The sequence below is a fragment of the Megascapheus bottae genome, chromosome 16, assembly GCF_031878675.1.
Source record: "Megascapheus bottae isolate mThoBot1 chromosome 16, mThoBot2.hap1, whole genome shotgun sequence".
Lineage (NCBI taxonomy): Eukaryota > Metazoa > Chordata > Mammalia > Rodentia > Geomyidae > Megascapheus > Megascapheus bottae.
The window spans coordinates 44,698,821-44,714,060 of record NC_143524.1 but is presented as its reverse complement, the minus strand read 5'-3'; the positions used below and the strand labels follow the sequence as shown (position 1 = coordinate 44,714,060).

Genomic DNA, 15,240 nt, shown 5'->3' with positions numbered 1-15,240 from the left:
CTAGCAGATTGGATCATTAACATTATAGGATCTATAGTCAAGCTTCTAAGGCAGTTACTTTGCTAAACTCTTAATTATATCATATAGTTTGAAGAATATCCAGCTCTGGAGCCACACCCTCTTTCTCCTCTGGCAGCTCTACTAATCACTTGCCAAGTACCCCTTCTTCTTCCTCCAGGCAATAGCAGATCCAGCCAAAATTTTGATTTCTTAAGAGTAGCCATATGAGTGGGTCAATGAGGTATATTAGACAATATACTGAGGACCTTATGGGAAAACAGTTAAAAGGAGGTCTTGGTAGGACCAATCTTTTACCCTTCACCCTATTCTTGCCTAGAATTTAGGCATAATGCTGAGTATAGTCTAGTCATTTTTTGACCATGAGGGTGGAGAGTAACTTCAGGCAGAGCAGAGGATAAAGGAAGATTGAAGCATTGATGACTTTGTTTTTAACACCTGCGTATGTGACCCAAGTGCAACTCTATTGGTTAAACCACTGAGTTTGTTTTTTGTTACTTGCAGCTAAAAGCAACCATACTGATACATATATTCCAGTCCTCACTGAAAATTCTAATTAAAGGGTGGGTGGAAAAAGTAAAAATAAAACTCATGAGTATACAAATATTATATAATATATAATTTATGTGTATATTATATGTGCATAATCACTTGTTCAAATTTATAATTATGTATCTATGTGTAGAATAACTTATTCAGCTTATAAGTATATATGTGTTTCTAATAACTTGCTGGCTTATTATTATATCATAAGTTCTACAATAACTTATAGTTTACAAAGAAATTTTTGGATAATGAAATCCCCAGAAAATAAACCTTTTAGTCATCCCTGCCTTACCAATTAATGTGTATGTTTTTTCTCTGTTGCTTGTTCAGAATGAGTCAGTGACTTCTAATCCTAGGAAATTTCCAGGATATATCAGGCTAGAGGGTTTAGCATCATAAAACCATAGTCTCTTACCAAGAGCTGGCTCCAACAAATTCAATTTCCCTTTGTCTACAGAGGATTATCTGCATATGATAGTAGAAAGGGCATCTTCAATTTCATCAGGAAATAAAACACTATTGGAAATATGAAACTGACTACAGGCTATTGTTCTTTCACTGAATAGATAGAACAACATATATACAAAAGGATTATAGAAAAACCAAGTATTGTATAAAATTACTATTTCCACTAACACATCTAGCATCTACAAGTACAAAATAAATTCATTAACCTGGCATCAAGCATGCAGAAAAGAAAATAAACATGAACTGGGGAAATATAAGTTTCATGCCTTTAATTCCAGCTACTTGGAGGAAAAGACAAAATTACATATACGTTTATTTGTTTATTTGAATTAGGGAAGGAAAGGGGGAAAAAGATGAATGGGAGGGGTGGGTGAAGGGTAAGTGAGAGAAAAGCATGGGAAGGGATATCAATGATCAAGAAATAATGTACCCACTATCTACCTGATGAATGTAACTATAATCCCTCTATACATTACCCCAACATTAAAATAAAGAAAGAAAAGAAATTTTTAAAAGGTCAAGTTTGAAAGCCAGCCTAGACAAAATGTTAGCAAGACACTATCTCAAAATGAGCCAGGTATGGCTGTTCACATCTGTATTACCAGCTAATTAGGAAGCAGAGGTAGGAGGGGATTAGCATGAGACCTTATATATAAAACAAACTACAGGCCAAGGGACTGGGTCATGGCTCAAATGATAGCTAACACACTTGCTTAATAAACACAAGGCCTGAGTTCCATCCCCAGTTCTAAGAATCAGATTATATATTATATAGCACATGTGCCATATGATATATAGTATATTACATGCATACACGTATATATATGTAACTTCATGATTTGGGGGGGTCAGTTATGGGGCTTGAACTCAGGTCCTATGCACTGTCCCTGAGCTTTTTCTCTCAAAGCTAATGCGCTACCACTTTGAGTTACAGTACCACTTACAATATGATCATTTTTTTAAAGTTTAGAACATTATATATATATATATATATTAAAGTGGTCATCATAAAGAATACTGGTTTAGGGCCAGGAGTTGGGCCTAGTAGTAAGAGTGTTTACCTAGCATGCACAAAGACCCAGGTTCGATTCCTCAGTACCACATATATAGAAAAAAACTGGAAATGGTGCTGTGGCTCCAGTGGTAGAGCTCAGGTCCTGAGTTCAAGGTCCAGGACTGGCAAAAAAAAAAGAATACTGGTTTACCAGTTTAATACCAGTTTAATACTAAACTTAGTTTAGTATTTACTAATTTAAAAATGCATAAATGCATGACATAGCATTTGCTGAATAAATACATGAAAATTGCCCCCCCCCTCTCTCCCCCCTACAGTACTAGGTTGTGAAACTCAGAACACCATGCTTATTCAGCACACTTGCTTAATCAGCACTCTACCAGCTGTGTCAGGCCTCCAGCTCAACTTTCTGGGTTATTTCAGAGATGGATTCTCACAGACTTTTCTACTCAGGCTGGGTTTGAACATTGATCTTCTGGAGTAGCTAGGATTACAAACATGAGCCACTGATGTCTCGCAAGAATTAGGGTTTCTTAGAAACAACTGGTTGGTAGATGGTAAAGAATTTGTTTAAAGTTAAAGAAGAGAATTATGAATTAACACCCCTTTGTACAACTATTTAAAGATTTTTTTAAACAGTAAAAATAAAAAACAAAGTAAAAAAAAAACCAAATCAATATTGAAGACATCTCTTTTCCTTGTTGGTTTAGCTTCCCCTTCTTCCAGTTACAGAATCCTACACCTCATTTGAAAAAACTGCTTCTCACTTTCCATTTTAAGTAACTTGTCACATGACTCATCACATTATTCCCTCCTCTCTATGGCTACAGGTAGTGAGTTCAAAACCCAAGTCCCGCCAAGCCTGCTCTGAAATTTATGCCGGCGCAACAGACATAACTACTAGCTTGCTGGCTAGGATGATGTTTGCCTGGAGTTGTGTGTGAAGTCAAGATTGTCTTATTCCAGTATTAATTAGGAGAGATTGGGGGAGAAATAGAAGTGGATCTGAAAGATGGAGATAGTTAGGATTTATCCATGCCTGAAGCTAGCTCCACCCCTGCCTTTTTCTAGTATCTAAGCAATTAAATTCAATTAAAATTTTTACTGTGTATGAAAATAGATATTTGAAAACATATTAGCACAAAAATTACCCTTTTAACCAATTCAAGTATATAGTTGTAACATGCAGTACGTTTGCACTGATGGCAGCTTTCTACTTAAGCTAGGGTAAGTTTTTTTTTTTGTCATTTCTTTTTATAGGAAAACCTGGAGACACTTTACATACCAGCTCATTATCAGGTATATATTTTGAAAACATTTTCTCATAATTTGTAGCTTACCAAATAATATTCTTTAGGCTATCTTTTGATAAAGAGAACTTCTAATTTTAATGACATAATTTGCTAATTTTCTGTTCCATGACTGATTTCCCTATGCTAACAAACCTTAACCTATTTGCACATTGCCAAGATATTTTATTTTGTTTTCTTTTAGAAGCTTTGCAGCTTTAGCTTTTGTTTGGTTCAATGATCAGTATAAAATTAATTTTATATTTGGTGTGAGATAGGAGTTGAGGTTGATTATTTTTCACCAGATGGATATTCACTTATTTCAATAGCACATGTTGAAGAAAATCTCCATTTCTCACTGACTTACTTTGATGCTTTTGTTGAAAATCAATGGACAGCCAGGTGACAGTGGCTCATACCTGTAATCCTAGCTACTCTGGAGGCTGAGATCTAAGGATTGTGGTTTGAAGCCAGCCCAGGCAAAAAAGTTCCAGTGAGACTCTTCAGTTAACCACTCAAAAAATTTTGGTGGAGCACTGAATATAAAGAGGCTCAGGGACAGCACCCAGGCCTGAGTTCAAGCTCCAAAACTGACAAAAAAGAAAAAGAAAAAACAAAGGACTGAATTCCAATTTCTGAGTTCTCTAGTCTGTTCCATTAATCTGTATCTGTCTCTTCTAATGCTGGTATCATACACTCTTAATCTTTGCAACTTTTATTTTGTTTTGTTTTGCTGCGGTCTCTGAGGTTTCTTGCTAAAGGCTGGCAATCTACCACTTAAGCAATGGCTTCACTTCCACATATTTGGAGTGTTTTATTGGAGGTAAGAGTCTCACAGACTTCCCTGCCCCAGCTGAGTTCAAATCATGATCCTCAGATCTCAGCCTCCTGTGTAGCTAGCACAGCAGCTTTGTTGTACGTTTTAAGGTCAGGTAGCATAAGTTCTCCCAAAGTCATTCTTTTCCAAAAGAGTGTAAACTAACTCAGCAGCTTATTAGCTACTATTGCTCCTGATAGATATCATTAAACTATTCTGGTTTTGTTTTTGTTTTGCCAGTCCTGGGGCTTGAACTCAGGGCTTGAACACTGTGCTTTGGCTTTCTCAAGGCTAGAGCTCTACCACCTGAGCCACAGCACCACTTCCAGCCTTTTCTATGTATGTGGTACCGAGGAATCAAATCCAAGTTTTGTGCATGCTAGGCAAGCACTCTACCACTAAGCCAAACTCCTGGCCCTAAACTATTCTGTTTCATTAGATATTCAGTCATTAATCCCAGAATTCCAAAAAGAGAATGTGTATTCTTTGTTACCCTTACTCACTCAGCAACATTTTTTTCCATGTCAGCATAATAAAAGGGACTTAGGGTGTGTGCCATTTTAAACTCTCAGCACCCAAGTATCCTTCTTATTTTGTTCCTTTTGTCGAATGGCATACCCTCTTCTGCTAACTCCTATTTATTCTTCAGTTCCAATATAAGCTACTAAACAAAATCACTAACATATACATAAGAGGCATCAAACCTTTAGGAATACATTAAGATTTTTGTTTTTTGCTGGTCTTGGGGCTTGAACTCAGAGCCTGGGCACTGTCCTTGGCCACTTTTTTCTCAAGGCTAGCACTCTACAACTCAAACCACGGCTCCACTTGTGGCTTTTTCTGAGTATGTGGTACCGAGGAATCGAACCCAGGACTTCATGCATGCTAGGCAAGCACTCTACTCCTAGGCCACACTCCCAGCCTAAACTTCAATAATTTTTTATGAAAGAATATTTAAAAGCAAACTCAGGAAGGCCCATCCTCTACCCGAAAACTACTTATTTGGGCAATTAGGATTGACTTATTGTATTTTTTTAAAGTAGTTGTACAAGCGTTTCAACAAATAAGACTATGAGTATAGTGCATCTCAATTAATGATATTTCTGCCAATGCACTCCCCACTTCAACAAACTTATCTATACTTGATTTTAAAGGAAAAATAGTAATAATACTGTCATAATAGTAATAATTACTGTCTTTTTAGATTACTAAAAAGATCATGTAATTTGGTTCACAATAAATCAGTTCAATCCTCAGAAATCAAATCCCCTAAACATTTGTAGTATATTGTTCAGTAGCTATACTCTCAGAAATTTAAGTGTATGGAATACACTTGTGGGAACTAGAGGCATGGCTCAAATGGAAGTGCACCAAGCTTGAGCAAAAATGCCAATTGAGAGCACAAATTCCTGAGTTCAAGCCCCAGTACTGGCACAAAAATGGCTTTATGAAAACAAAGGTATTCATTGATGTCATTTGTTACACAAGAAAATATAGACAAATCAGGAGTCTTACAAAATGAGGTTCTTAAAAATACTAGAGTAGATGTACTTTAAAATATTTCTCAACCTATATTAGATGATTATCAGAATGTAGTATTTCCTGAAATGAGTCTAGGTTATTTGCACTAACCATCTAACAAAGCTCAATAAATTTTAAACTTCTTTTAACTTACAGAAGAGCAAAAAATAGAGAAGCCAGTAAGAAATTTCCAGAGTAACGTGAAAAGGTTATAACAAAGAGGTGAAATACTACAAATTGTGGCTTTTGCTCTGAAAATACTGACCAACCTTATCAAGAAAGAAAATGAAGCCCAGGGTTCATGCAAAGTTGATAGTTGAACAAGAATATTTTCTCTCAAAATTCTTGGACCCCAAGGAGTTGCACAGAACTAACAGAATGATCTAACAGGAACTCCAGGTACTTGCATGACAAATTAGTTGAAGTCCCAGGCATATAACAAATCTTCAGAGAAAACAACTTTCATTACAGATCTAAATTTATTCTGACAAGTGACTTTTCAAACATAATGTCCAACATATACATGAACACAATTCATATACCAAATACCAGGCTCATAAGTAAATGAGATTTTTGTGAATAAAATCTAACAAAAAAGGCTGGGAGTTTGGCCTAGTGGTTAAAGTGCTTGCCTAGCATGCATGAAGACCCGGGTTCGATTCCTCAGTACCACATACATAGAAAAAAGCTGGAAGTGGTGCTGAGGCTCGTGTGGTAGAGCTCTAGCCTTGAGAAAGTCCAAGGACAGTGCTCAGGCCCTGAGCTCAAGCCCAGGACTGGCAAAAAAAAAAAAAAAATCTAACAAAAAAACAATAGATAAAATCAACCCAAACTGGTCTCTGTGGCTCATGCCTGTAATCCTAGCAACTTGAGAGGCAGGAATCAGGAGAATCAAAGCTTGAGGCCAGCCCTAGCAAGAAGTATTCAAGACCTCATCTTAGCCAACAAAAAGCTTGGTACAATGGCATACATCTGTCATCCAAGCTTCACTGGATGAATAAATAAGAAGACCATGGTCCAGGCCAGTCTGGACAAAAACTAAAACCTTATTTGAAAAACAAGAAAACAAAAAGAGCTGAGAGGCATTCTTCAAGGTTCAAGTGCCCACTAGGACACACAAGACCCTGAGTTCAAATCTCAGTGGTATCAGAAAAGAAACATGAACCTATATTTTCTTCATAAAAACTGACAAGAGAATTGCAAATTTCTATGGAATCGTACCTACCTAAAGATAAAAATACTATAAGGATTTTTTTTCTTGGTCATTGAACTTGAACTCTTGGCCTGGGCCTTGTCCCTGAGCAGTTCAGCTCAAGGCTACTGCCCTACCCCTTGAGCCACGACGCCACTTCCGGTTTTCTGGTTGTTAATTGGAGATAAGAGTCTCATGGACTTTAGTGCCTGGGCTGGCTTTGAACTGTGATCCTCAGATCTCAGCCTCCTGGTGGCTAGGATTACAAGTATGAGCCACCATGCCTGAAACTATAAGGATTTTAAAAAAGTAAAATAGATCCAGATTTCAGTAACAAATAGGAAAGAATGACAATTACTGTACTAAATTGCCCAATAATATAAAAGAACCCTATAAATAACAAATACAATACATTAAACAAACAAACAAAACAAGGGAAGCTTGGCCCAGGTGATTCATGCCTATAATCCTACCTCTCAGGAGACTAAGATCTGAGGATCATGGTTTCGAAGCCATCCTGGACAGATTCTTATCTGTGAGATTCTTATCTCCAATTAACTACTCAAAAATTGGAAGTGGTGTTGTGGCTCAAATGGTAAAGTGCTAGTCTTGGGCACAAAGAGGCTTACGGACAATGCCTACGCCCTGAGTTCAAGCCCCATAACTGACACCCCCCCCCCCAAAAAAAAACCCAAAATCAAAAACCCAAGGGCACAGCTTCTGGACTGATGGCTCTGTCAAGTTGCTGAGAGAGTGGTGTGTCTAGAGAAGCACCATGCCACATACCTTCATAACTTGTCCTATGTCTCCAGTTTGGCTGTTATAATTTCAAAAGGCAGCCATGTAAAGACAGAGATTAGAGTTATATAGCAACTATCTAAGAAATACTTGGAATCACCAGAAGCTGGAAAAAAGAAGAAGTGTTTTCTAAAAGCTTTGGAAGGTGGTTGGCCTTGTGACACCTTAGCTTTGGATTGCTGGTCTTTAGAACTCAGATTGAAGTTCAAAGCCAGCCTGAGCAGGAAAAGTTGGTGAGCCTCTTATCTCCAATTAAACACCTCAAAAAAAAAAAGTAGAGCTGTGGCTCAAGTGGTAGAGTGCTAGCTTTGATCATGTTGCTCAGGGATAGTGCCCAGGTCCCTGTGTTCAAGTTCTAGCACACACACACACACACACACACACACACACACACACACACACACAATTAAATGTTACTTTATACTTATTAAAATAGGTAGATGTAAAAAGTCAGAAATAAATAACAGTGTTAGTTGATCTGTGGTGAAACTGAAACCTTTGTAAACTGTTGGTAGGATTGAAAATTGGTATAGCTGCTTTGGGAAACAATCTGGCAACATAATGATTAAATATAGAATTACCATATGATACAGAAAAGTCTACTTTGAGTTATATATTTAAGAGAAATAAGAACATATTCCACACAAAAACTTTTACATGAGTATTTATAGGAACACTGTAGATAACAACCTAAGTCACAAATGTCCATTAATATGAATGAATATTATATAACCATACATTAAAATATTTTCCACCTGTAAAAAGGAACAGTCCATGCTAGGTGATGAATAAACCTTATAACATTATGCAAATAAAAAGAAGAGAATCACATCAGGCATGGTGGTTGATGCCTGTAATCCCAGCTATTCATGAGTTGAGGGTAGAATTGTTGTTCAAGGCCAGCCCAGGCAAGGATAGCATAAGACCCTAACTGAAAAAGTAAACTAGAAGCAAATAGAGCATTTGCTAAGCAAATCTGAGTTAAATCCTGAGTGCTACAAAAAGAAAAGGAAGAAGAAACACAGTAAGGAGGAAGAGAAGGAGCAGGAGAAAACAGGAGGAGGAGAAGGACATTCACAAAAGACCATATATTAAATAATTCTGTTTGGATGAAATGGTCTGAACAGGGCAATCTCTATACATAGAAAAGAAGTAATCACTTCACCCTGGGAGACGGTGTACTTAGTGACAGGCAGCCAATAGCTAAAGGAAATATAGTTTCTTTTGAAGTGATATAGTCTAAAAGTAACTCTGATCATTTTATACATATCTGTACATATAAATTTTAAGACACTGAACTGAATAGCTTAAATGGGTAAATTATATGCTATATGAATCATATCTAAATAAAGCTATTGAAAATGCAATGACATGCTGACTCTCAGGCACTGCCAACTCTCCACTTCCAAAGACTGGAGAGTAAGTGTCTCCTTACATTTAGCATTCTTCACCTTTCTTCACTGTAATCCTGGTATGTCCTACATCCATTCCAAAGATAATCTTTTCCTTTGTCATTCCTTGTATCAGAGAAAGTTTTGTGTAATAAGGATAGATATAATTACTTCCTTTCTTGATACTTCCTCTTTTTCTTAATACACAGTTCACTAGGATGTAAGAGAAGATTCTTTGTGGCTAATAAAATACTTCTCTTAGCTGGGTGTGGGGGCTCACACCTGTAATCCTAGCTACTCAGAAGGCTGAGATCTGAGGATCAAGGTTCAAAGCCAGTCCGGGCACAAAAGGACCTGAGACTCTTACCTCCAATTAACCTCTAGAAAATTGGAAGTGGGGCTTGGCTCAAGGGTATGGAGGTAGCTTCGAGCTGAAGAGCTTAGCGACAGCGCCCAGGCCAAGCCCTATGACCCACAAAAAAAAAAAAAAAAAAAAAAAAGAAGACGACGAAGAAGAAAGAAAGAAAGAAAGAAAGAAAGAAAGAAAATAAACCTACAGTATTTCCTTAAGATGTAAAGTCTTAAAATGAAAAAGCAATAGAGAAGAGTTTCTGAGCTCTCCTTGGTAGCAACATTTTGAAGAACTAGCACTATTTTAGGAGGGATGGCTATGTGGTAACCCCAGACAGAAGCTTCGTTTTTGTGTACAAGTCCCAGTGTTTACCAGGAGAAAGCTGACAAGTCTTCTAGTGTCTGTGACCAGTTAGACCATAAACAATGTAGATGTTAGCAGAAACCTTGATGAACTACTGCAATAGACTGTTCTCTCCAGTACCACAGAAAGCTGGAGGAAGACAATGATAAAAATGTAATTTCTCTCTTTTTTCTGCATTGGCAGGTCATGTCAAGGGTTTTATGTGTGCTAAGAAACACACTCAGTCCCCAAACTTAATTTCTTGCTACCCTAATAGAATAAACTTTTGATTTAAAAAAATATATCAGTTGTGGGGACTGAACTCAGGGCCTAGGCACTGTCCCTGAGCTTTTTCGCTTTACCAATTTGTGCCACAGAGCCAGCTCCAGTTTTCCAGTGGTTAATTAGAGATGAGTTTCACAGACTGGGCTGATTTCAAATTTTGATCCTTAGATCCCAGATTCCTGAGTAGCTAGGATTACAGGTGTGAGCCACTGACAACCAGCACTTCAAATGTTTCAATTACATATATATATGTCTATATATATATATAGACATACATTTTTTTTGCCAATCTGGAGCTTGTACTCAGGGCCTGGGCACTGTCCTTGGGCTTTCTCAAGGTTAGAGCTCTGCCACTTGAGCCACAGCACCACCTCTGGCTTTTTCTGTGTATATGGGACTGAGGAATACAACCCAGGGCTTCGCGCATGCTAGGCAAGTAGTACTCTACAACTAAGCTATGCTCCCAGCCCCTAATTACACACACACACACACACACACACACACACACACATATATATATTTAAATAAAGAAACAGATGCACTACTTAACTTTATGAGGTGGGGCTTCGTGTAAGGAAGTTAGATGATATATATGTGCTCCTGAAAGGAATATTGAGATCCTCACCCCTTCCTGCATTTTTTTGTTAAGCTACCATGAAATGAGTGGGTTTGTTCTACCATGTGCTCCTTGACATGATATACTACCTTATCACAGGCCCAAAGGCAATGAAATACCTGACTATGAGCTAAAACCCCTGAAACCTTTCCTCTAATCTCAGGTATTTTATCATAGAAATGACAAAAGAAAAGCTGACTAACATGACACACTGCATCATGATTATATAATATACATTACATGTATATTAATTTTTTGCCAATCCTGGGCACTGCCCTTGGGCTTTCTCAAGGCTAGAGCTCTACCACTTGAGCCACAGCACCACTTATGGTTTTTTTCTATGTATGTGTTACTTAGGAATCAAACTCGGGCCTTCATGCATGGTAGGCAAGCACTCTACCACTAGGCTAAACTCCCAGCCCCAATGCATATTAATTTTAATTACATTAAGTACTTTTGTACCACATAACATTTGGGTTGAAGGCAGATTGTGTATACAACAGTGATCCCATAACAATGGAGTGGTAGCTATTCTTTGATATTCACACAATGACAACATTGCTTAACAATGTAATTCTGGGCAGCAAGAAAAATATTCTCTTTCATAACCAAAGCTAAGATTGACAGACTTAGCAAATAGAGTCTGTGGCAAATTCCCATAGAGATGAAAGTTGAGATTTTCTGACTAGGGACACACATAGACATTGCTCTTAGTTCTGGGTTTCCTTAGTTACTTTTCAATGTCCAAACAGTAGGATTAATCTGCTCTTCAAGACATCTAGTAACAAGTTAATATCTGTCATGATCTTGCTAATAAAAGGAAGGGATGGTTGACTAAGGTAATCTCCCTGTCTTCTATCCTTGCCCTATCCATTGCCCAATCCATTGGAAGTTGATAGGGTAATCTGTCAAGATTAGACAAGAATTGTTTTATGAAAGCCACTACCAATAAAATGCAAACATAAATTGCTAATGAATTTTGTTTGAATGTATGTTCTTGCCCAGTAGAACTGATTTCAGGAGTATGAAATTTTTATTTCTTAGTAGGCTTTCAGTGGGTACCAACACATTGGTCTTGCTAATGTTCACTGAGTTGAAACTTGATCACAATCAGTAGATATTTTTATGCAGTTCCTGGTCCCTCTATCAATGTACTGATTCAGAATCTCTGGTGGCAGTGTCCAGGAATACATAGCATAGTTGGTTTTTTTTTTTTTTTTTTTTAATGTCCCCAGGGAAGTCTGGTCTATGGGGTTTAAATGTTCTCTACATTTTCCTCTTGTTGATGATTTTGTTGACCACCTTAAATTCATGAACACTGTTTGTAGCAAGCACTCACTATTTGTCATGGGTTGTATTTTTGTGTACTGAACAGACTTCATTTCCTCCTCCTCCTTCTTTGCCAGCCCTGGGGCTTGAACTCAGGGCCTGAGCACTGACTGTCCTCGGGCTTTCTCAAGGCTAGTGCTCTACCACTTGAGCCACAGCACCACTTCTGGCTTTTTCTGTGAACATGGTAGTGAGGAATTGAATCTGGCTGTGTAAAATGGGAATAACCCTCAATTTCTTCCTCTTCCCCCCTCCCCTCCCTCCTCCTCCGCCTCCGCCCCTTCTTCTTCTTCTTCTTCCTCTTCCTCTTGTTCTTCTTCTTGTCTGTGTTCTCATGCGCTCATCTGAGGACGCCTGAAATGCTGTTCTATGAGGGTTAAACACGGTTCCATTCTCAGCATCCGTATCTATTTTCCAGCCGTTTTACTCTCCCTACTGCCTACTCCCCCTGGCAGCAGAGCAACAAGGAACGGCCAGCCGATTCCTGACGAGGGTGGAACCGAACCCTGGTGGCAGGATTCGTGAACACTGCCTGCCTCCTAGGAAATTCGGTTCATGTCTCCACAGCCTCCTGGCAGTAAAATAGGAGCCGAACACGCCCACCTACCTGACCGCAAGACTCTTTAACCTACATGAATGCCAGTTGTTTCCTGACAGTGTCCTTCCTTGTTTGTGTTCATGCCTGCTCCCCTGAGAGTTGCAGAACTGACACCCGGCGAGTAGCAGGAGCCGCCTCGGGGTAGAATTTCGCATCTGTGGAAAGGGAGCGCTAGGGGCTGCTGGGAGTAGTCCAGGCGGTCTCCGCTGGCCCTGCGGAACGGAAAGAACTACAGCTCCCGTGAGGCCATGCGCCCCTCTCCTGCGGCGCGAGGGTGGGGGCAAGGGGAGGAGGGGAGATGCGCGCGCTGGGGACCCTCCGAGCGACCGCGGGGCGCGCTGCTTCGGCTGGCCGTGGTAACACCAAGGAAAAAGACATATGAGAGTGTGGGGACAGTAACAAAGGAAAGATGCCTGGTGAAAAGCAAGTCAGGAAATAAAAAAGAGCCATGCACCATTCCCTCTACACCCCGCCGGCGCACAAGCTCGCGCAGCTGCGGCGTCGCGGGCGCGCGCGCCCTGCGGCGGACACCGGAGCCGGCCGAGGCGGGAAGGGGCGGGGCCGAGCTCCGGGGGCGGGGCCTAAGGCGGCGAGGGCGGCGGCGGCGGCGGCCGCGACCCAGACATCTGGGACTGTTGTTATTCTCCGGCCACACGCCCGCCTCAGGCAGTTGGCCGGGAGACCGGGACCTGGTCGGTTGGTGTGCGGCCAGCCGCAGCAGCTTCTCTCTCCGGGTTCCCTCAAATTGCCGCAGGAGCCGGCACGGATAGCCAGCCGCTAATCCCCGGTGCCCTTCGGCGAGGAGGGGGCGTCCGGACCTTGGCGAACGCACCGAGGGTCTCCCCCTCCCCCCCGAACTCGGTCTCTTCTCCGGCCTCTCAGGTTCACCAGCCCCACTCTGCTATGGCTGAAAACGCAGAGGGAGACCTGAACTCCAACCTGCTCCACGCCCCCTACCGCACCGGGGACCCTCAGCTGGACACGGCGGTCGGGCAGTGGCTCCGCTGGGACAAGGTGGGTACCTGGCCACCCCGGCCCCCGCCCTGTCCTCCCGCACACGGCGCAGCCTCCCCGGTGCTCACCCGGGGCTCGGCAGGCTTTGCGGGGTGAGGGGTGGCTGGGAGCCGGGCGTTGCCGCCCACCTGAGCCCTGGCTGGGCAGGGATTACTGAAGTCCGTTTCTCTTTTTGCATTTCGTGGCATTGCAACCTCACCTTGGTCTTCTTTCCTTCTGGTGCGTGTCGTCTCCTTCTCAAAAATAATTCATCGTCGTCTCAAGTGGTACACACGCTTTGCGGAGCTATTTTCTTTCTCCCTTGACTTCCTTCTCTGCAGACCTACAAGCGTGGTGCTTTCGTGCACCCTTGGGACGTTTCTTAGTAGCTGTCTGCTTGGGTGCTGGGCTACCTTCCGTCGCTAGATAGTCACCAGGCTTTATTTTCTAGTATCACCTTTTTGCGCTTGAGAAAGGCAGCGGTTCCCTTCACGCCTTATTCCTTTCCCTCGTTAATAGCTATCTTCTTTCTGGATGTATCCTGTTCAAAGAATCGTGTTTTCCACCTCTTATAGGATACCTTTGATTCAAATTGGGTTTTTTTTTTTTTTCTGCCTTGCCTCTTCCTCCTCTGTACCCCAAGCCCTACCACAGGCGTTTGGATGGATCTAGGAAAGCCAAAATTAACATGCAGCTTCCTCACTCGTAAAAGAGACCGTTGGAGGCACCAGCAGAAAACACTAATCCAAGATTTGCCTTTGTCGGGTGCATGAGATACATTGAAGTTTAGGAGGCAGCGCGTTTTTAAAAGTGAATACTGAATTCAAGGGTTAATATTATAATTAGGTGAAATCATGTTGTGCCACAGAAGCTCCTAAATGATTAGCTCTCTCAAGCAGTTCCATTTTTATTTTGTTCAGTCATTCATGCATTCAGAAGCTGAGTAATGGATAATGTTCTAGGCCCCTATTTAGGGCCAGGAAATACTAATGGTGAGGAAGATAGAGGGTTCCTGCCCTTCACAAACCTTCACTTAAGCAGATAAGCAACAAATAAGCAATTACAATGAAGTGTTTGATGTGGCTGGGTCATATGCTACTTGAACATTCTCAATTACGATTCTAGAGTTTAAACCAGCACTTGTCAAATCTCAAAAGTACTTACAGGTTATCTTGGAATAATAAAATGCAGCTTCTATTGCAGACCCCTGGGATGGAGCCTGAGGGTTGGCCTAACAGTAAGCTTCCAGGTGACGCCAATATTGCTGAATGTGGACCACACTTAGGGTAGTGTGTCTCTTTTTGTTCTGTTTTGGTGCCAAAAGTCAGTTTTGACTATCTTTTTTGCTAATGAATGTCCTAATTGATTTTTTAAAAAGTTTGTGGAATGAATTATCATTTAACAATTTTCCGGTCTTTGCAATGCATAGATAACAGTTGAGATACATTAAAATATTTTGAAAAGTAAGGTATACATAAAAGATAAGTTGGAATAATTTTGTGGTAATAGAAGGGTTCAGAGAGGAGGTAAATAGTGAGAATGATCTGCAGACTGAGTGAAGACTTTATGAGAAGATGGACTACATGTAACAATTACAAGGAGCACCTTCAAAGTGCCCTTGCAAAGCACTGCCTAAAAATCCTATGTGAGATACAAAGATGAAATAGGTA

General features: G+C 40.6%; 1 protein-coding gene across 1 annotated transcript in view; it reads left to right on the top strand.

The window, feature by feature from the left end:
- The first annotated feature begins 13,203 nt into the window (after positions 1-13,203).
- Pgm2l1 (phosphoglucomutase 2 like 1) overlaps positions 13,204-15,240 on the top strand; it is a 40,887-nt gene continuing 38,850 nt past the window's right edge. The window contains exon 1 of the mRNA XM_090348417.1: positions 13,204-13,591. Within this exon, the coding sequence (XP_090204543.1) occupies positions 13,481-13,591 (111 nt within the window). The 5' untranslated portion in view covers positions 13,204-13,480. The remainder of the gene's footprint in view (positions 13,592-15,240) is intronic.